General features: G+C 43.2%; 1 protein-coding gene across 1 annotated transcript; it reads right to left on the reverse strand.

Annotated features, from left to right (window-relative positions):
- NECAP1 (NECAP endocytosis associated 1) lies at positions 5,475-17,619 on the reverse strand. The gene is made up of 8 exons (XM_005680900.3): positions 17,494-17,619; positions 11,795-11,895; positions 11,542-11,646; positions 10,803-10,884; positions 9,905-10,013; positions 9,636-9,819; positions 7,765-7,867; positions 5,475-7,195 (listed from the first exon to the last, which is right to left on the reverse strand). The coding sequence occupies exons 1-8, from the start codon at positions 17,586-17,588 to the stop codon at positions 7,147-7,149; spliced, it is 828 nt and encodes a 275-aa protein (XP_005680957.1). The 5' UTR covers positions 17,589-17,619; the 3' UTR covers positions 5,475-7,146.

The following is an 18,896-nucleotide window of genomic DNA, read 5'->3' on the forward strand; positions in this document are numbered from 1 at the left end:
GAGAGTGCCCCAGCTTGGACTCTCTCTCACAGAACTTAAAAGCCGGGACAAGCAAGTAGACTTGGCGAGCCTCCTCGTTCCAGATGGGAATTCAGCCAGAAAAGGAGAGGGAGGGAGAGTGAGAAAGAGACATGGGGGGAGCCAGATTTCCAAGAAACTAGGTTAAGAGACTAGTCCGAGAAACTTGTCCATCCTATACTGTTCAGAAGGCTTTTTATACTTTTGATAGTACATGGAGATCAATGGGTAACACAAAGTTATGCAGCATTAGCAGCCCAGACTCTTATCAAAACCAGGCTTTTCTCTCTGCATACCTAGTTGTACACACAAGTCTTAGGTGATTTACATCCTCTTCCGGCCAGAAGGCCAATTAACATTTTACGGCCCTTTTCTGATAAGGGTTTGTCAACCAGAAGACTTATTTGTGTTGTTCTTCTCAAATTCTGGTGCCACTCTCAGAAAGCACTAAATAAAGTTACATTCTTACATAGCAAAGATACAACAATTTATAACAAGTAAAAGGAGTACAGTGATTTATAACAAAAGAAAAGTAATTAACTCAAAAGTCTAGTGTTGCTAACATAAAAACTACTATATACCTTTTTCCATATCCCGATTACATTGATTAACATCCTCCCAGGTGCCTAAAAGATAACGAATATGGAGGTCTGGCAGCAATCACTGAGTCAACAGTGAAATCCGTCACCAATATGACTTTTAGCTCTTTAGAAAAGGCTCTGTATCTTTAAGATGTTTTAAGCTTTGTGCCTCTCGCAGTTGGGGGGCTGTAAACAATTCAGAAGCTGTAAAAGTCCAGAGGAACCTGTTAGGCAAGTTAGAGAGTTATCAGAGGGGGTTTGAACTGAAACATTCTTTTCAAATGCAGAAGACCGAAGCCCTGTGTTAACTTTTTCCAGAGAGTGTCAGAAGAGTGGAAAAGCACAGTACAATAAGGCAGGCAGATTCTGGTGTTTTTCTGGGGGGGCGGGGGGGAGGGGGCGGGCAGAAGCTCAGGGAAACTCAGGGGGAACCCCTGAGGCCTAACTCGCCTAGCTCATCAGGCCTCTCCGCATGACCTTGTCATGGGTGGGATCTCCCGTGCTGGCTCCCGGCAGCCAGCCAAGTAGCAGTAGCAGAAGCAGTAACAGAGTTTACCATACACCAGACCTTGTTCTAAGTACTTTAAGTTTCTAACTTACTCTTTTGAACTGTGGTGTTGGAGAAGACACTTGAGAGTCCCTTGGTCTGCAAGGAGATCAAACCAGTCAGTCCTAGAGGAAATCAGTCCTGAATATACATTGGAAGGACTAATGCTGAAGCTGATTCTCCAATATTTTGGCCACCTGATGCCAAGAGCCAACTCACTGGAAGAGACGCCGATGCTGGGAAAGATCGAAGGCAGGAGAAGAAGGGGCCAACAGAGGATGAGATGGTTGGATGGCATCACCGACTTGATGGACATGAGTTTGAGCAAGCTCCGTGAGTTGGTAATGGACAGGGAACCCTGGCGTGCTGCAGTCCATAGGGTCACAAAGTGTCGGACACAACTGAGCAACTGAACTGAACTGAACAGATTCTGACAACTGTATAAAGTATGAACTATTATCCTCATTTTGCATATGAGAAAACTGCGGCAAACAAGAGTTAACTTGTCGAAGGTCAAAAAGCCAGTAAGTGGCAGATAAAATTTTGTGCCAAGGCAATCTGTTTCCTCTCAAGTTCATATTTGTTACCAGTACTGTTTACTACCCATTATTCACCTATTTTGGTGGGATTGAGGAGGGGGAAAAGAAACGTGTTAGCTGCTCAGTCGTGTCTGACTCTTGGCAACCCCATGGACTGTAGCCCCCGCCAGGCTCCTCCATCTGCAGAAGGTGGGGGCAGGGTCATCCAAAGTAATACATATATCCCCCAGTCAAAGACTTATTTGGACTTGCCTGGTGTCTCAAATGGTAAAGAATCCATCTGCAATGCAGGAGACCTGGGTTTGATTCCTAGGTTGGGAATATTCCAGCATTCTTGCCTGGAGAATCCCACGGACAGAGGAGCCTTGTGGGCTACAGTTCCTGGGGTCGCAAAGAGTCGGACACAACTGAGCAACTAAACACAAAAAAGATTTATTTAAGTATTAAAATTTGAAGAAAGTATTACTCTGTTCTTCATTTTCTGCCTACCCAAACAGCTGTTTTTCTACAATCCCAAAAATCTTTGTATTGGGTATATGTTTAGACTCTTTAACTAAAATGTCCCTTGATTGTCTTCATTTATGTCTTTTAAGTGCCTCTCTGGCTCCTAGGCGGAGAAGGCAATGGCAACCCACTCTAGTATTCTTGCCTGGAGAATCCCAGGGACGGGGGAGCCTGGTGGGCTGCCGTCCATGGGGTCTCACAGAGTCGGACAAGACTGAAGCGACTTAGCAGTAGCAGCAGCTGGCTACTGGGAAATCTGAGCAGCAGTTCCTAGAAGAGCCCTGCCCTCTAGTGGTCCCATGCTGCTATGCAGCCAGATAAAGCATTTACAGAAATCGCTTCAATGACTTTTTTTCCCATAAGAGTTGCCATGGAAGAACACACGTAAGAAAAAAAATTGAAAAGCAAACAAAACTTATGATAAGGGGGGGAAGGGAGGGAGGGATAAACATATACACACTACTAAATATAAAATAGATAATAAGGACCTACCGTAGAGCACAAGGAACTTGACTCAATACTCTGTAATGACCTACATGGGGAAAGAATCTAAAAGAGTAGATATATGAATATGTATAACTGATTCTCTTTGTCGTACACCTGAAACTAACACAATATGGTGAATCAACTATATTTCAATAAAAACTTTAAAATTTTAATGTAAAGGGCAAACAAAAGCATTCACAATGGGTCTTAATGCACTATTGTATTTAACAGAGGGGGTGACACTGATCCTAGGGAAGACCATTGTCTCAAGAGACAATTATTCTAATCCTGACTCAGATGTAGTCTTTAGTATACTAGGGCTTTTTAAAAAAGAACGTATCACCCCCATATCTTGATAATTTTCAAAAAGGGACTGAAAATAACAATTCTCATTCTGGAATAAGTGCCACTCCATGTGATTTCAACCATGGTTGCTATGAAAACTCTACCAGACTTGAGGGACTTGCAAGTAAATGTAACTCTCTTCCTATTTCTTTTATATATGTGTGTTATTTACTTATTTTTGGCTATGCTGGGTTTTCATTCCTGCACACAGGCTTTCTCTGGTCGCAGCTGAGTAGGGAATACTCTCCAGTTGGGGTGAACGGGCTTCTCATTGTGGTGGCTTCTTTGTTGCAGAGCATGGGCTCAGTAGCTGTGGTGCATGGACTTAGTGGCCCAGTGACATGTGCAGGTCTTCCCAGACCAAGGATTTAACCCACGTCCCCTGCATTGGCAGGCAGACTCTTAACCACTGGATCACCAGAGAAGTCCTTTCTATTTCCTTTCTTTCTCAAGAGAATATGCAATTGATGGGGAGCTCATGAGTTCTAGTCACAAGCCATATGTATTTTCCTTATGTATGGTTAAAAAGCAGTAACAGAAATGATTTTTCTGAAAAGCTAGAGAAAAAGCTAAACATAACTGAAATACAATGTAACCTTAGCCAGTTGTGATAACTGATACAAACATAACTGAAGTGCAATGTAATCTTAGCCAGCTGTGATAACTGAGACAGTAAGCCACCAAATTCAACAGCCCTGGGCTACATGATATCCAGATTTCCTCTTCCCAGGCCATGGAGTCTATGCACTAAAGGAAAATTCATCTTCAACACTACTTTCTTGGGCCCTAACATTAATTGACTCTGGAGCATACAAATGAGACTTTCTGCAACTATGACAAAGCATTCAAGGAACACTTAAGGGCATGTAGCTAGTAACAGCCAAAGTGAGAGTGAATCATAAAAAAAGCCCAACTTACTGATTTCTAGTCACACTTCTCTAAAATCACCATTGAGTATTTAATGAGTATCTACTACCTTGAAAGGCATATGCAAAGTACTGAGTAGATAAAAATGAAGACATAATCCTTATACCCAAGAGCTTACAAACTAGTTTAGAGAATTTCAATAGCAACTCCCCAAAATAAGGAAGATCATCTTTGACTGAGAGGATAAGTAACATTCCATGAGCAGCACTTGAGCCATCCTTCCAGTACAGGAACGGTGTTTCACCAAGCAGGTGGAGATGGGAAGTAATTCTGGGCAGAGGGAACTGTAAGCATGCAATGCCCATGGTGCTGATAGCATATGAAGAATCAGTGTGCTGAAGTCAACTGAGTGCAAGGGAAACCTGAGAGCTGAGGATGAAGCGGTACTTTGGACATTAATCTGGAAGTGAAGGAAAATCGTTAAAGGCAATCAATGAGTAGGGAAGGAAGGGGCACAAGCAGAGCTTGGTTTCAGCCCTGGTGTTCTGGTGGCAACATGGAAGCTGAACGGAGCTGAGGCAGCTAGAAGCAGACAATCTAGGTTATCAGAATGGAGGAAGTGAGCGGTAAGAAAAGGTCACCAGACAGCCCTGAAGGCAGATGTGTGTCTGAGGGGGGTTGAGCTGGAAAAAGGATGGTCCATTTTCTGCCCCATAACCCCCTTGAAGTTCAAGATAAATGTTTTTCTATCCATGATGTGCCTGCTCTCACTTCAGTCGTGTCCAACTCTTTGTGACCTTATGGACTATAGCCCACCAGGCTCCTCTGTCCTTAGGAATTCTCCAGGCAAGAATACTGGAGTCAGTTGCCATGCCCTCCTCCAGAGGATCGTCCCAACCCAGGGATTGAAACTACGTCTCCTGCATTGAAGGCAAAGAACTGAACCCCGGTTCAATTTCTGGGTCAGGAAGATCCACTGGAGAAGGGATACGCTACCCACTCCAGTATTCTTGGGCTTCCCTTGTGGCTCAGCTGATAAAGAATGGGCGTGCAACGTGGGAGACCTGGGTTCCATCCCTGGGTTGGGAAGATCCCCTGGAGAACCTGTACTCCTTTCATTAAAATCATGGAATCTTAAACCACTGGACCACCAGGGAAGTCCCATTATGAGTTAAATTGAAAAAGAGACAAAAGCAGCACCGATATCATTCTGATTCATCTCCTGTGACAATCACTAAATGACAACTCCAAAATCCTGGCTTCCAAAGTCTGTAACTCTCACTTTAGTTCTATCTCAAGCATTGATTCCCTTTATTTTTGCCAATCATAGTTCTGGAATATGAAAGGTGGCCTAGAACATGAAGATAACTTGAAGCAAATGAAATTAACTGTACCAGCAAATAATAAAAACAGTCTCTACAACGAGCCTCTGTGGGTTGAGAGCCATGAGGACAGAGCCTTCACCTCTTAAAGGCTCCATCTCTTGAAAAAGTTAATAAAGTATCCTTTTATTACCTATTGGCCCACCTATATTGGGTCAATTAAATTAAAAAGAAAACAAGCAGATGAAAAGACAAAAGAGACACCACCTTTTTCCATACTTTTAATTACCATTATTGCACCAATACAGCATACATATGCTTTATATACATAAATCTTAAACATCATTTTCAATTTTTCAGCAATTCAAATACATAATATATTATCATCTTGAGAATACAAAGAACACAACATACAGGAAGATTGAGAAAATAGGTTCCCAGTAGTTATTAGTCACTAGTGATTCTACAGACTTTCCTTCTAGTGTTTTCTATTGGAATTTTTAAATGTCCTGCCATGGCTCTGTAAGAAGAGAGCTGCCTGGAACGGGAAGCAATGAAAACAAAATGGACCCAAAGTTAAAAGAGTCAAGAAGGAAATCTGAGAGAGAGAATCTATTTAAAAACTAAATGTAAGGACTCCCTTCAGCCAGTAATATCCAAACAGGTACTAAGGGAAGAGGTGAGATCCTCACATTCACTCTCAAAATCGCCCCTTGACAAATCAGATAGCTGGAGCCCGTTCACCGAAGAGCGGGACCCCTTCACAGCGTTGTAAAAGGAATGGTGGGCGGACAGAGGGAAAGTGGCAGGGGAGCTACTTGCTTCTGACATACCCCTGGTGACAAGAATCACAGCCCTCATCTGGGCAAAATCTATCACAGCTAAAGCCATGGCTCTCCAGCTTCCTTCATCAATGACAATACATGTAATATAGCAGCTTTCTGCTGAAGAGCTGGTGGATTCACAAAGTAAAGTGTTTATGAAAAGGGGCCAGATACCCAGGCAGCAAGGCAATGTGGGTACTGATCAACTGTTAAGTGCATTCAACCTCTCTACTCTACAAATGAGGCTAAAAACCCCAAACCCTTTAATCTTTCAGTCAAATAATGGGGCCATTACAAAGTAACGCCGGGCTTCAGAGGCAGCAGCAACATGGAACTGCAAGAAAGTGACTGCTTCTCTAGAATATAACTAGGAAAACACAGCCCCTTGAGCCTCCTTCATCCAAAAGACAACCACTGATCAAAGATGCTGTACTGTTCGAGACACAAGAGTGGAAGCGCCACCAACACAACCCTCTCATCACAGGAAGGAACGTGTAAACGCTCTAGAGGGTAAGGGGGCTGCACCCACACTGGATGTTCACTCAACAGGACAAGCCTGGGGGAGGGTACACAGCAGAGACCCAGGACGCAGGTCTTTCTTCACACCTACCCCCTATCAAAATTCTGAATCTGTAAACACTGAGGTCAGTCTGTCCATTTTAGAGTCTTCGAATAATGGAAAAGAAGTTCCAAGGTTTTTGTCTCCCCTGAAATTGCTAGAAAGGGCTTCACAAAGAGGCACGCCAGGGTCGAGATGATTCTGAAATACGAATTTAAAGACGGGAAAAGATTTTAGAGATGGTAGGGACTATTTCCCCCATCTGAGACCCTGGCCTTTTGAGCCCTGTAGAGCCAGCCACAAGCATCACTAAGACCCACTACTTCCCTGCCTTGACAGGGAACAGGAGCCGGGAAATACTTTCTTGACTGCACTCCAAGGAACAGCACGGGGGGTGACACCACCAGCCTGAATGCAATGGAGAAGCTATGAGAACGACTGTCCAGGATTTTGGTTCTGGGGAGGGAAGCGGCTCCGAGACCCCCCTCTCAGATTGGTGCCCTCAAAGTCACTGTTATTCTTCACGTCTCTCTTGAACATCCTGCCAGTGCTCTTCAGAACTGGACCCAATTGGATGGCTGTGGTGCCTGGTTTGGAACAGAGCTGCAAGAGAGGAGAACAGAGACAGCCAGAAGCATATTAGTATAGGGACTCCATTCTTAACAGTTTCCAAGAAATCTCTGCCCAGAATTCCTGAAACTGTACTTCAGAGCAATTCTGCTCACCAAGCCCTGCACCAGGCTACTCAAGCTCCATCCTGCCTGAGTGCATGCATGCTAAGTAGCTTCAGTCGTTTCCAACCATTTGTGACCCCATGGACTGTAGCCCGCCAGGCTCCTCTGTCCATGGGATTCGCCAGGCAAGAATACTGGAGTAGATTGTCATTCCCTTCTCCAGAGGATCTTCCCAACCCAGGGATCGAACGCACGTCTTCTGTGTCTTCAGCACTGCAAGCAAATTCTTTACCACTGAGCCACCAGGGAAGCCCAAGCTCCATCCCATAGTGATCTTATGCCACCATCCCAGCACTCCTGCACTCCTTACCTAGAATTCCTGCCAAACACCAGGTATGACCTACAGATGCCCTGCTTTCCCAGATCAGAGGTATCATTAGACTGGCACACATCACTGATGGCCCAGTTGAGAGGATGGTGGTCTCCCTACACTAATACCTGGATGCAGTGCTAAAGTCTCCCCACAAGTCATTGCTTGCAGAAACTGGAGCTGGTGCTGGTGTCGTGATAGGAGCAGGAGAATCCAAATCTAGAAGGATACCTGAGTACAAGTAAGAGAAGAAACAGAAACAGCGAAACATAAGCTTATATTCACACAAAAACCTACACAAAAGTTCATGGCAACTTTACCTGTAATAGCCAAAAATGCAGTCAACCCAAATGTTTTTCTGTGGGTGAAACATACTGTGGTACATCCATATGATGGACTACTATTCAGCAATAAACAGACTATTGATATATATCAAAACAATCTGATGAATCTCAAGGGAATCATGCTGAGTGGCAAAAGTCAATCCCAAAGGTTCTATACTGCATGATTCCATTAACATTCCTGAAGTGACAAAATTAAGAGATGGAGAACAGATTAGTGACTGATTGCCGAGCGTTAGGAACAGGGGTGGGGGTGAAGAGGGAGGAAGGTGTGGTTTTAAAAATGAGGGACACAGGGATCCTTGTCCTGGTGGAACTGTTTGGTGTCCTGAGCCTGGTGGTGGATCCAGGAACCTACAGCTGATAAAACGGCACAGAACTAGAGCTGACCCTTGAACAATGTGGGTTTGAACCGCATGGGTACACTTATGCATGGACTTTTTTCAATAAACACTCAGTACAGTACTATATGATCCATAGTTAATTTAATCTACAGATGTGGAACCATAGATATGGAGAGTTGACTGTGAAATTATACACAGATTTTCTACTGCACGGGACAGGGATAGGCAAGAGGTCAGTGCACAAAAGCTGTGCATTGTTCAAGGGTCAACTGCACACACAAATGAGAATACCTAACCAAGAAGAAATCTAACGAAGATCGGTAGACAGTCTCACTGTCAATTCTGCAAAATGTTACCACTGAGGTTAACTGGATAAAGAGTACATGGGATTTCTTGTTTTTTACAGTTGCATGTGAAACTAGAATTATCTCAAAACAAAAGGTTTAGTTTTAAAAAATAAAAATTAATAAATCTCAGATATTATCCTCAGTGCCTTCTGAAAACACTTAGCAAAAGAAGTAGCCTAGAACCACTTTTACCTCAAAAATTTCAGAAAGAGAAAGTCTGTTCCTATAAGCAATCACTTATAATTGATTAATGATATAATTTTAAACAAATAATATTAAGCTATAACTAATGATATAAGTTATAACTCTCAGATTCTAACACTAGGTTCTCTAATCTCAGGAAAATTCCTTTTCAAATTCTAATTTCTCATCTTTTAAACGGAAATGACTTTATTTCTTTTTGTTTCCCACCAGACAGTAAGGAAGAACAAAAATGTACTCATAAATCCAGATGTTGTCTAATTTCCTCTCAACTGTCCTGTGAAGAAATGCAAAGGACTGAGAAATAACATTCACATGATAACTACATGCCAAGTACTGAGCTAGGTGCCATCACATCCTTTTATTCTCAGTCTTGGGCTAAGTTCTACATCGCCATCTTACAGGTAAAGATACTGAGACTCACAGAACCTAAATGTTACCAAACACAGCCAGATAAAAACTAACACAGCTATGACTAAAATCTTGGTCCATCTGACTCTTGGGCCTACTAGCATTTCACCAAGGTCCAATGAAGGAAACAGTCTTTTTAATATCTACCCATTTTTAGCCAAAAAATCAACCAGATACCATGACTCTCAGCTCACTGGAAAAGCTTTAATCCCTTGCTGGAGGCTGCCAGAGTCAACTTGTCAGTGCCAAGTGCCTATAATAGCAAAACCACTGACCCTCTCTTCGGCAAATAGGTTATTACCAATAAAACTCCAAGCTATGATTTCTCCAAGTTAAAAGTACTAGAGAGATTTACCTGCATCACTACCTCCATGACTGGATTTTGGTATGGGTGGTGGAGTGACATGATTGCTGATGGCAACTGAGGAGGATGGAGGGGGAATTGTGACTTTGCCTCCAGGTGGGGGTGGGAGTAAGCTGAGGCCCCCAGTCCCTGCAGTCTTGGGCTTAGAAGCACCTCCTTTCTTGGTTGTAATGTTCTACAAAAGAAAAAAAGGAGGGTGAGAAAAAGAGAAGTCATAGGCTTATGGAAATACAAGGAGAGGTGAGGGGAACCATACTCACCCCAATACTCAACTTGATGGTCTGCCCTTCCTTGAAGCCCAGATCCAACTTGGGACGACTATCCATTTCCTGAGATTCTTTGGAAATCTCAGATTCCTGTTTCACCCACCTTCAATAAAAGGGCACATTATTTTAACTGGGATTCCCTGAGAGCAGAGTCTGACACACCAATCTGTGGCTAACTTATGTGAAACAGGATTCCAGAAAGCAGAGTAAGGGAACATCAGACGTAGAACGGAAAGGAAGAAAAGCCAAAGAAGAGGGCAACTGGAGTTCAGTACCACCGGGGAACTATACACAATGGCAGATTAAACATGTCCCTCCACAAGGGGGCACCTGGCCACCGATTCCCATCCCCGTGATTGAGGGCCACCTCTGACGGGGCAGGCTGGGTTGCCCCCCTCACTGACTGGGTGGCTTTCCACAACTTCAGAAAGTTCTGAGGCAGAAAAACCTGCCCTTTTCTACCTGTGTACATGGTGCTATTCACCACAGCTAAGCCAAAAGCAAATGGGCTGAAGAAATACGGCAAAAGGCACAAAACCTGTCAGTTACATGAAATGACAAATCTGGCACGTAACTCCCCACTCCCTCACAGAAAGCCCTGCTGTTTCTGTTATGCCCCTCCTCGGCCCCCTAAGAGCTACGGGCAACTTCCCCAGAGGCATAAACAGCAGCATCTTCCCAAACCAGTGTAAAGTGGATTAAAAACATATTCCAGCTCTAAGGATAGAACAGATACAAAGATAATGGGAGAAAACAGCAAACGGGACGATCATAGTCACAAGACCTAGTCAACCAAGTAAAGAAAGCAGGAGGTAAGAGACCGTGCCCACTCAATGGAGGGGCAGCATTCCCCACACACTCAACCTGGTAACTCAGGACACGCTTCACTCACTTGAAGTGATCTTGCAGAGAGACATTGAAGTCAAAGGCATCACCCCGATCTGAGAAGCCAATGCCAATGAAAGCGCTTCGCCCTGTGAAAAGGATAAGAATCCTCCCAACAGGAAGCATGCCTGGGGCAAATGCTACCCAATGAAAATATAACAGTTACCATAACTAGACAACCTGTGTGAATGTGAAAGATTCTCTCAGGATTGGCAAACTGCATGCAGCCCACGGGCCAAATACTGCCAGAGCTTGTTTTTTTAAATAAAATTTCACTAGAACAAAGCCATGCCAGTTTGTCTACATATTATCCACAGCAGCTTTCACACCATGGTGATAGAACTGAGTAGCTACAAGGGACCATGTGGCCCAGAGATGTTTATTATCTTGTGTCTTTAAAAGAAAGTCTGCCAGCCTCTGACTGGAGAAAAGATGCCTGCCATAAACACAGATGATGTAAAGTAGTCCCACAAAAAACCCTGCAACAATGAACAGGCAGTATTTGCCAGTTCTTTGATTAGACATATATTCTGATTTATTTACGTTTACTTTTAATCACCTCTTGAACCTGTGTTTATAACTATTACAAATAACATGTTAATCCTTTTCCTCTAGCAACTGGAAACTTTGGACAAAGAGAAGAAAAATTTTAGTAAACTGAAGATAAATGCACTGGGACAGACTTCCGTTGATGTGCATTAACTATTTTCCGAATCTCGATTCATTCAAAATCCCCAACCCCTTACCAGTTCCATCCTGGATCCGGATTACAAAGTAGCGGCTGGAATCGGTCACTGTCTCCACGGCAATACCAGGATATTGTTCTACTGGTGCCTGAGCAAAGAGTTCCCCTGACACGTAAGAAAAAGACTTCTTTAAGCAAAGGAAGCAAAAAGTCTAAAATTCAATTAGCAAGCATTTCCACTCCAATCTGAAGATATTTATAAAAGAACACCAAACCAATATCCTTAATATGGTAGAGGGTCACCAGTAGATCACCTGAAACTTTATCCTCAAGTTTGATATAAGCAACCTTCCCTTTGGAAGTGATTCGGAGGCGACCAGTCCAATCGGGTTGATCTAATTTCCAGTCAGATGCCCTAGGATAGAAAAATGGAAAGTCTCAGGCCTTGGGTCTATGTCTTTAATTTACCAAAAACCTACACACAATCATTTGCCATATTTCTATTTCCCTGTTCTGAATTACTTACTGTTTCTGCCTATTAAATAGTCAAAAGACTAATTCATGATTCTCTCTACAAAGATGCCTCAGGTTACACACAGTCCAAAGCAAATAGAAGAAATGTTACTACTGAAGTCCAATAAGTATCAATAAAAATATGTAAAATTACCAAAAAAAGCAATTTAAAAATTTATCACAATGACACTATTTTCATACTGAGGATAGTACTTTATATAATAGTATTTTGCTGATCAGGGAACAACAAACCTACTAAATGAAATATACTGGGTAACCGAAGCCTCCCAAATCCCTAAATGTATTATATTTTACTGAATTCAATCAATATTTACAGAGTGTGTATTAAGTCACAGGCACTATTCTAAGTATTTGGGATACAAGAGGGAACAAAGTTTAAAGCTGTCAGGAAGCTTACAGTCTAACAGGAGATAGATAATAAAAAAGAAACAATAAATATGTAAAATCATTAATAGCTCAGAAGGTGCTAAATGCTAAGGTAAAAAGAAAATGCTAGGGCAGAAAAAGGAGCTCAGGAAGATAGTGGGAGAATGAATAGGTTGCAGCTTCCAAAAGGGTGGTCAGGGCAAGCTTGACTAACAAGGTGAAATGTGAGCAAAATGTGAAGGAAGTGAGTTACCCATGCAGATTTTATCTGGAGGAAAAGCATTCCAGGTATAGGAAACAACTGGGGCAAAGATGCTAAGATGGGAGCAGGCCTGCTATACTGCCCTCAAGGAAGGAAGTCGCTGTAATCAGAATACAGAAAGAGATGAGGTGAGAGAACTAACTGAGGGACAGATCACGGAGGGTCTCGCAGGCCACTGTAAGAACTCAAGCTTTTAGTCTGAGTGAAGAAGCCATTAAAGCAGAGATCTGACATGATCTCCCTTTTATTTCAAAAGGATTACTTTGCTGCACAGAGCAGAGATGCAGCAATAGGAACGCTAAAGCTGGGGATTAGCTAAGAGACTACTGTAGTAATCTGGGGGAGTCACCATGGTGACTAGGAAGAGAAAGGAGCAGAAGTGACTAGACGATGGATATATTTAAAGCAAAGGCAGCAGGATTTTCTAATGAATGGATGCAAGGTAGAAGAGAAAGAGAGACAACAAAGACGAAGTCAAGGATGACGCCAAGGTTTTTAGCCTAAACAGAGGAGTTGCCAATAATTGAGATGAGAAAGACTACAGGTAGAACATCTCTGAAAAGAAAGATTAGTAGTTCAACATTGGCTCTGTTAAGTCGGAGATGTCTAACAGATTTTCAAGAGGAGATACACAGTATACACATGACTATATGAAGCTGGACTTCAGGAAGACACGAAGATTAGAGATACAAATGGGAACATTACAAAACACTGAATACTTATAATCTGTGTTCTAGATGAATGTGAATGAAATCTAAGACATTTAAACATGAACCAATTTTACAAAACACTGCATTTGTGATTCTGTTTTGCAAGCAGTGTGGAAAAGGGAGGGCAAGGTAAAAGTTAATAACTCATCCCTTGGGAACCTAGAGACTAACACCTGCAGTTAAGAAGGTAACAATAAAGTATACCTGGGTAAACATATGTTAAACAAGATAGTAAGCAACCTAGATAGCATATTGAAAAGCAGAGACATTACTTTGCCAACAAAGGTCCGTCTAGTCAAGGCTATGGTTTTTCCAGTAGTCCTATATGGATGTGAGAGTTGGACTGTGAAGAAAGCTGAGCACCAAAGAATTGATGCTTTTGAACTGTGGTGTTGGAGAAGACTCTTTAGAGTCCCTTGGACTGCAAGGAAATCCAACCAGTCCATTCTAAAGGAAATCAGCCCTGGGTGGTCTTTGGAAGGAATGATGCTGAAGAGTTGACTCACTGGAAAAAGACTCTGATGCTGGGAAGGACTGGGGGCAGGAGGAAGAGGGGATGACAGAGGATGAGATGGCTGGATGGCATCACTGACTCGATGGACGTGAGTTTGAGTGAACTCCAGGAGATGGTGATGGACAGGGAGGCCTGGCGTGCTGCGATTCATGGGGTCACAAAGAGTCAGACACAACTGAGCAACTCAACTGAACTGAACTGAAGCAAACGGTAGACAGGAAGACATGAAAATTTAAATTAGGACAAATTCTGAACAGGATTTTACAACATACATCTTTGTCATGCCCTTCTCTCTTGATGTCCTGTCTCAAAGACCCCCAAGTACCTGAATCTGATCCAGTTCAGAGCATGTTCTAGAAGTCCTTGTCTATTAAAATTTTTTAGTAAGTCGTTACTTACTCCACTCTTCTGTCATGAGGTAGACATAGTGTGAATGGGCTACTGAAAATACTAGGAACAAGTTTACCAGATGCACTTCTTCGGACAGGTTCCTTGGTTTATTTATATGTCTGGTGGCCAATACTTAACAAATTCTCAGTAAGTGAATGGATATTCATGCAGCAGCTTCCCTCAGCCCTGAGCCTTAACTCCTCTCCAACTCCCCAGACTTAGCCAGGGGTACTCTTGGTTTTTCCTGGTCTTCGAAACCGACTTCACATATTTTCATCTACCTTGGCAATAAATCTTACAGCAGCTATATGGAATAAGCAAGAAAGCCTACTGTGTTGTTGCTGTTCATTCACTCAGTCGTGTCTGACTCTTTTGGGACCCCATAGCCTGTAGCCCAACAGGCTTCTCTGTCCATTGGACTTTCCAAGCAAGAATACTGGAGTGGGTTGCCATTTCCTTCTCCAGGGGATCTTTCCAACCCAGGGATCGAACGTGCATCTCCTGTACTGGCAGGGGGATTCTTTACCACTGAGACACCAGGGAAGCTCACTGAGATGGCTGGAGGTTGAAACAACTACTCTCTCTCTCTAAAGAAGAAAAGGACAATAGCACAGTAACAATCCTTAACTTTAAAGTCCAGTATTGTTTTCATTACATTAAAACACAGTGTAGGGTTAGTACTGATTTAGTTGAGGAAAAAGGTAATGATAAATAAAAAAAGGTTTTATAGGTTAAGAACCATTTTCTAATCATTTGTAAGTTTCCCATCAACCCAAATTCTCCTTCTATAAGTCTGGTCAGTGAAAGTCCAAGAAGTGACAGCTTTACAGGTGAATCAACAGTTTATAAAGGTGAATCAAAGTCAATTATTCCCTCTCATCTCAAAGAAAGCATTTCTCATGACTCCTATAAAGTCCAGTTTTTCCCTTAACAGCAGCCTAGAGAATAAATCATGCTCATAATATAAAATGAGTTCTGGCAAACAAAAAAGATTACACAAAGACAGAAAAGCACTATTTATCAAGCACCTGTTCCAGGAGTTATTATGCCCATTCTTGTGACAACTGACAGAATCTCACAAAGTAAATAATATTACACCCATCTTTATAGATGAGAAAACTAAAGTTCAAAGATTTAAGTGACTTGCCAGAGATAACCCAGCAAATAAATGAGACTCATGATTCAAATTCAATTCTGCTCTCTTCACTAACAGTGGTTGATATAAAAAGCCTCTTGTAGGATAAAAATGTCAGTAATAAGCATGGGAAACATAGAATGACAAGGAAAAGGGTAAAAGAGGAAAATTAAGAAATCGCTTTGATGGGTCAGTGCAGTTAACTGACATAAGGATAAAGTAAAAGTGAAGACAGAAAATGCAGATGGGTAAAAGGTGTTTTTACAAGCGTGAAGCAAAAGAAAAAGGCTTCCCTGGTGGCTCAGTTAGTAAAGAATCTGCCTGCAATGCAGGAGACCCGAGTTCAATCCAGGGGTAGGGAAGATCCACTGAAGAAGGGAATTGCAACCCACTCCAGTATTCTTGCCTAGAGAATTCCATGGGCCTGGCAGGTTCACAGAGTCGCAAAGTCGGACTGAAAAAGAACTGAAACCCACTTCAATGTGTATCATATCTTTTAGGAAGTCTTAATACCTAAAGTTAGAGGTCATCAGCTATTTTACCTTATTTAACAGATTAATCAATGCTAATTTAAGTGTAACCTATTAATTCTTTTCAGTCAACATTTAGAGAGTCTCCACTATGTGCAGGAAACTGTGCTAGATCCTAGAAAATGTTTAAAAGATCTAAGTTTAAGAAGACCTCAAGTTGTTCATGGTCTAGTCTGGTGAACTGGGAGAACAACCAACCAATTAGAACGTATAAGGCAGGCAAGTGATAGAGTCAAGAACAAGCACTATGGAGGGACGCAGAGCACACCTAATCCAGAACAGAAAGGTCAAGGAAGGCTGGCCAAAGGAAAAGAGGTCTCAGCTGACTCACAGGTATTAGTCCCTGTGACTATCATCAAAAAGCATGTAGAGTCTTATTCACGGTCAGCTGGGGTCTGACTGAAAGCCTGAAATTAGGATTACCTTTTAGGTAATCACAGGATCTAGTACACAGGTCAGCAAGCACAGAGATACTGATTCAGGATGAACAAACCTCTGATAAGGAAGTACAACATAAGACACAGGGAGAGGGTAATTTTTAAGCCGAGGTAACAAATGACAAGAGGAAAATCATGCTGGTGATGTGAGTCAGAGAGAGAAATCAAAATATTGTTTACTGAATTCTTTTTAGGAAACTCATTTTTAATTATTTTTACATTTATTATGATTTCATTTAACTCTCCAAAAACTTCTAAAGGTACATAGCTAGAGTAGGTTTTATTATCACCCCCTCCCCCATCCTCTTTTTTTTTTTTTCTATTTTACAGATGAGAAAACTTAGGCTTGGAGAGGCTAAAAAATTTGTATCAAATCACATAGCTGTTAAATTGCCAGGGCTCACACTCATATTTTTTAACAGGTAACCCAGTGAGTTGCAAGTTAATTCTTTGGACTCCATGTCCATAACTTTAGACAGCATTCTCAAGCCCTCATAGTCATTGGGTTACAAAATGGTTAGTTAGCCCTCCAGATAAAACGCTGTGTTAACTCTGAAAGTAAAAACTATATGAGAAGTTAAGAGGGAAGGAAGGCTTGAAAATACTATAATATCACCTATACTATAGTATATGGTGGATGGTGGTATTTGGTGGCAAGACTGAACGGCACAAAAGATAAATTATCTCATCCAGAGAGGGGCCTAAGACACAATAATCACCAACAAATGCGCACCAGGTACTGGAAATAGGGGGTGCGGGGGGTGGGAGGTAGGGATGGGACGATAAGAGTGACAACTTGAAGGACGCAGGCATAAGCGAAGGAAAGGTGACTGGCCAAACCGCAGACACAACAGGAGGAGAATAATGGGGAGCAGATGGGTAACCCAGAGGGGTCCGGGGGGAGAGCGGTGCGAGGGTACAGGATGGTAATTTTTTTTCAAGAGCCGGAAACAAGGATGTCGGCAGTCCAGAGTGGGGAAACAGCAGGGGGAAAGGTGACAAAAACCCAGGTGGCCAGGCTAGCAAAGTAACAATCCAGAGGCGGCAATGGCAGGGACGGGCGGCCTGCTACCTGGGAAACAAAGTGTCAAGCCCGACCGGGTGAGCGCGTGCCGCAGTGACTCGAAGTTAGTACCTGTAACCGCGGTTGGAGGCCCGAGGAGGAATCCGGTAGACGCTGACGTCAGGCTTCACACACAGTACAGACTCGTACTCCAACTCGGACGCCATCTTGGCTCTGCTCGCAGGGCCGCGGGGGGCGGGGCGGCAGCGCGGGGGCGGGACGTAGAGCCGGGGACTGGACTTCTAAAACAACTTCCGCTTACGCACTTCCGCTGACGCCACTTCCTCGAGAGTTCGGCAGGCGTCCTGAGATTAACCTCCGTTGGAGCTGGTTGCGGAAGCCATGTTGAAACCTGGAAACGGTGAGGTTGCGGGAATCACCATTTTGGGTAATGGCAAGGATGCCCTCCAAGTGCGTGATTCACGTTAAGGATATCTCCATCCCCGAAAGGCGAGAAGGGAAAGCGCCATCTTGCTCTCGGCAGGTGCCAGAGAGCTCTGGGAGAACGACGACCATCTTGAAGTCTGGCAAATTTTTTTTCTTCCAAGAGTCACTTCTTAACCGTAGTTTCCAAGAGAAAAGAGGTATCCGCGGGTCCGTAATCCCAAATTGGATACCTGTGAAAAAGTTGGCTTAAAGCTCAACATTCAGAAAACTAATATCATGACATCTGGTCTCATCACTTCATGGGAAATAGATGGGGAAACAGTGGAAACAGTGTCAGACTTCATTTTGGGGGGGCTCCAAAATCACTGCAGATGATGACTGCAGCCATGAAATTAAAAGTCGCTTACTCCTTGGAAGGAAAGTTATGACCAACTAGATAGCATATTCAAAAATAGAGACATTACTTTGCCAACAAAGGTCCATCTAGTCAAGGCTACGGAGAAGGCAATGGCACCCCACTCCAGTACTCTTGCCTGGAAAATCCCATGGACGGAGGAGCCTGGTAGGCTGCAGTCCGTAGGATCACGAAGAGTCGGATACGACTGAGCGACTGCACTTTCGTGCATTGGAGAAGGAAATGGCAACCCACTCCAGTGTTCTTGCCTGGAGAATCCCAGGGACGGGGGAGCCTGGTGGGCTGCCGTCTATGGGGTCGCACAGAGTCGGACACGACTGAAGCAGCTTAGCAGCAGCAGCAGCAGTCAAGGCTATGGTTTTTCCAGTAGTCATGTATGGATGTGAGGACTGTGAAAGCTGAGCGCCAAAGAACTGATGCTTTTGAACTGTGGTGGTGGAGAAGACTCTTGAGAGTCCCTTGGATTGCAAGGAGATCCAACCAGTCCATTCTAAAGATCAGTCCTGGGTGTTCTTTGGAAGGAATGATGCTACAGCTAAAACTCCAATACTTTGGGTACCTCATGCAAAGAGTTGACTCACTGGAAAAGACTCTGATGCTGGGAGGGATTTGAGGCAGGAGGAGAAGGGAACGACCGAGGATGAAATGGCTGGATGGCATCACCCACTCGATG

The sequence above is a fragment of the Capra hircus genome, chromosome 5, assembly GCF_001704415.2.
Source record: "Capra hircus breed San Clemente chromosome 5, ASM170441v1, whole genome shotgun sequence".
Classification (NCBI taxonomy): domain Eukaryota; kingdom Metazoa; phylum Chordata; class Mammalia; order Artiodactyla; family Bovidae; genus Capra; species Capra hircus.

What these genes read in the sequence shown, in the direction of transcription:
- NECAP1 (XM_005680900.3), bottom strand. Translation starts at nt 17,588, where the DNA reads ATGGCGTCCGAGTTGGAGTACGAGTCTGTACTGTGTGTGAAGCCTGAC. An exon ending in GCCTCCAACCGCGGTTACAG is followed by an intron (nt 11,896 to 17,493) that starts GTACTAACTTCG and finishes TTTCTATCCTAG; the next exon opens with GGCATCTGACTGGAAATTAG. An exon ending in CCGGATCCAGGATGGAACTG is followed by an intron (nt 10,885 to 11,541) that starts GTAAGGGGTTGG and finishes TCCTTTTCACAG; the next exon opens with GGCGAAGCGCTTTCATTGGC.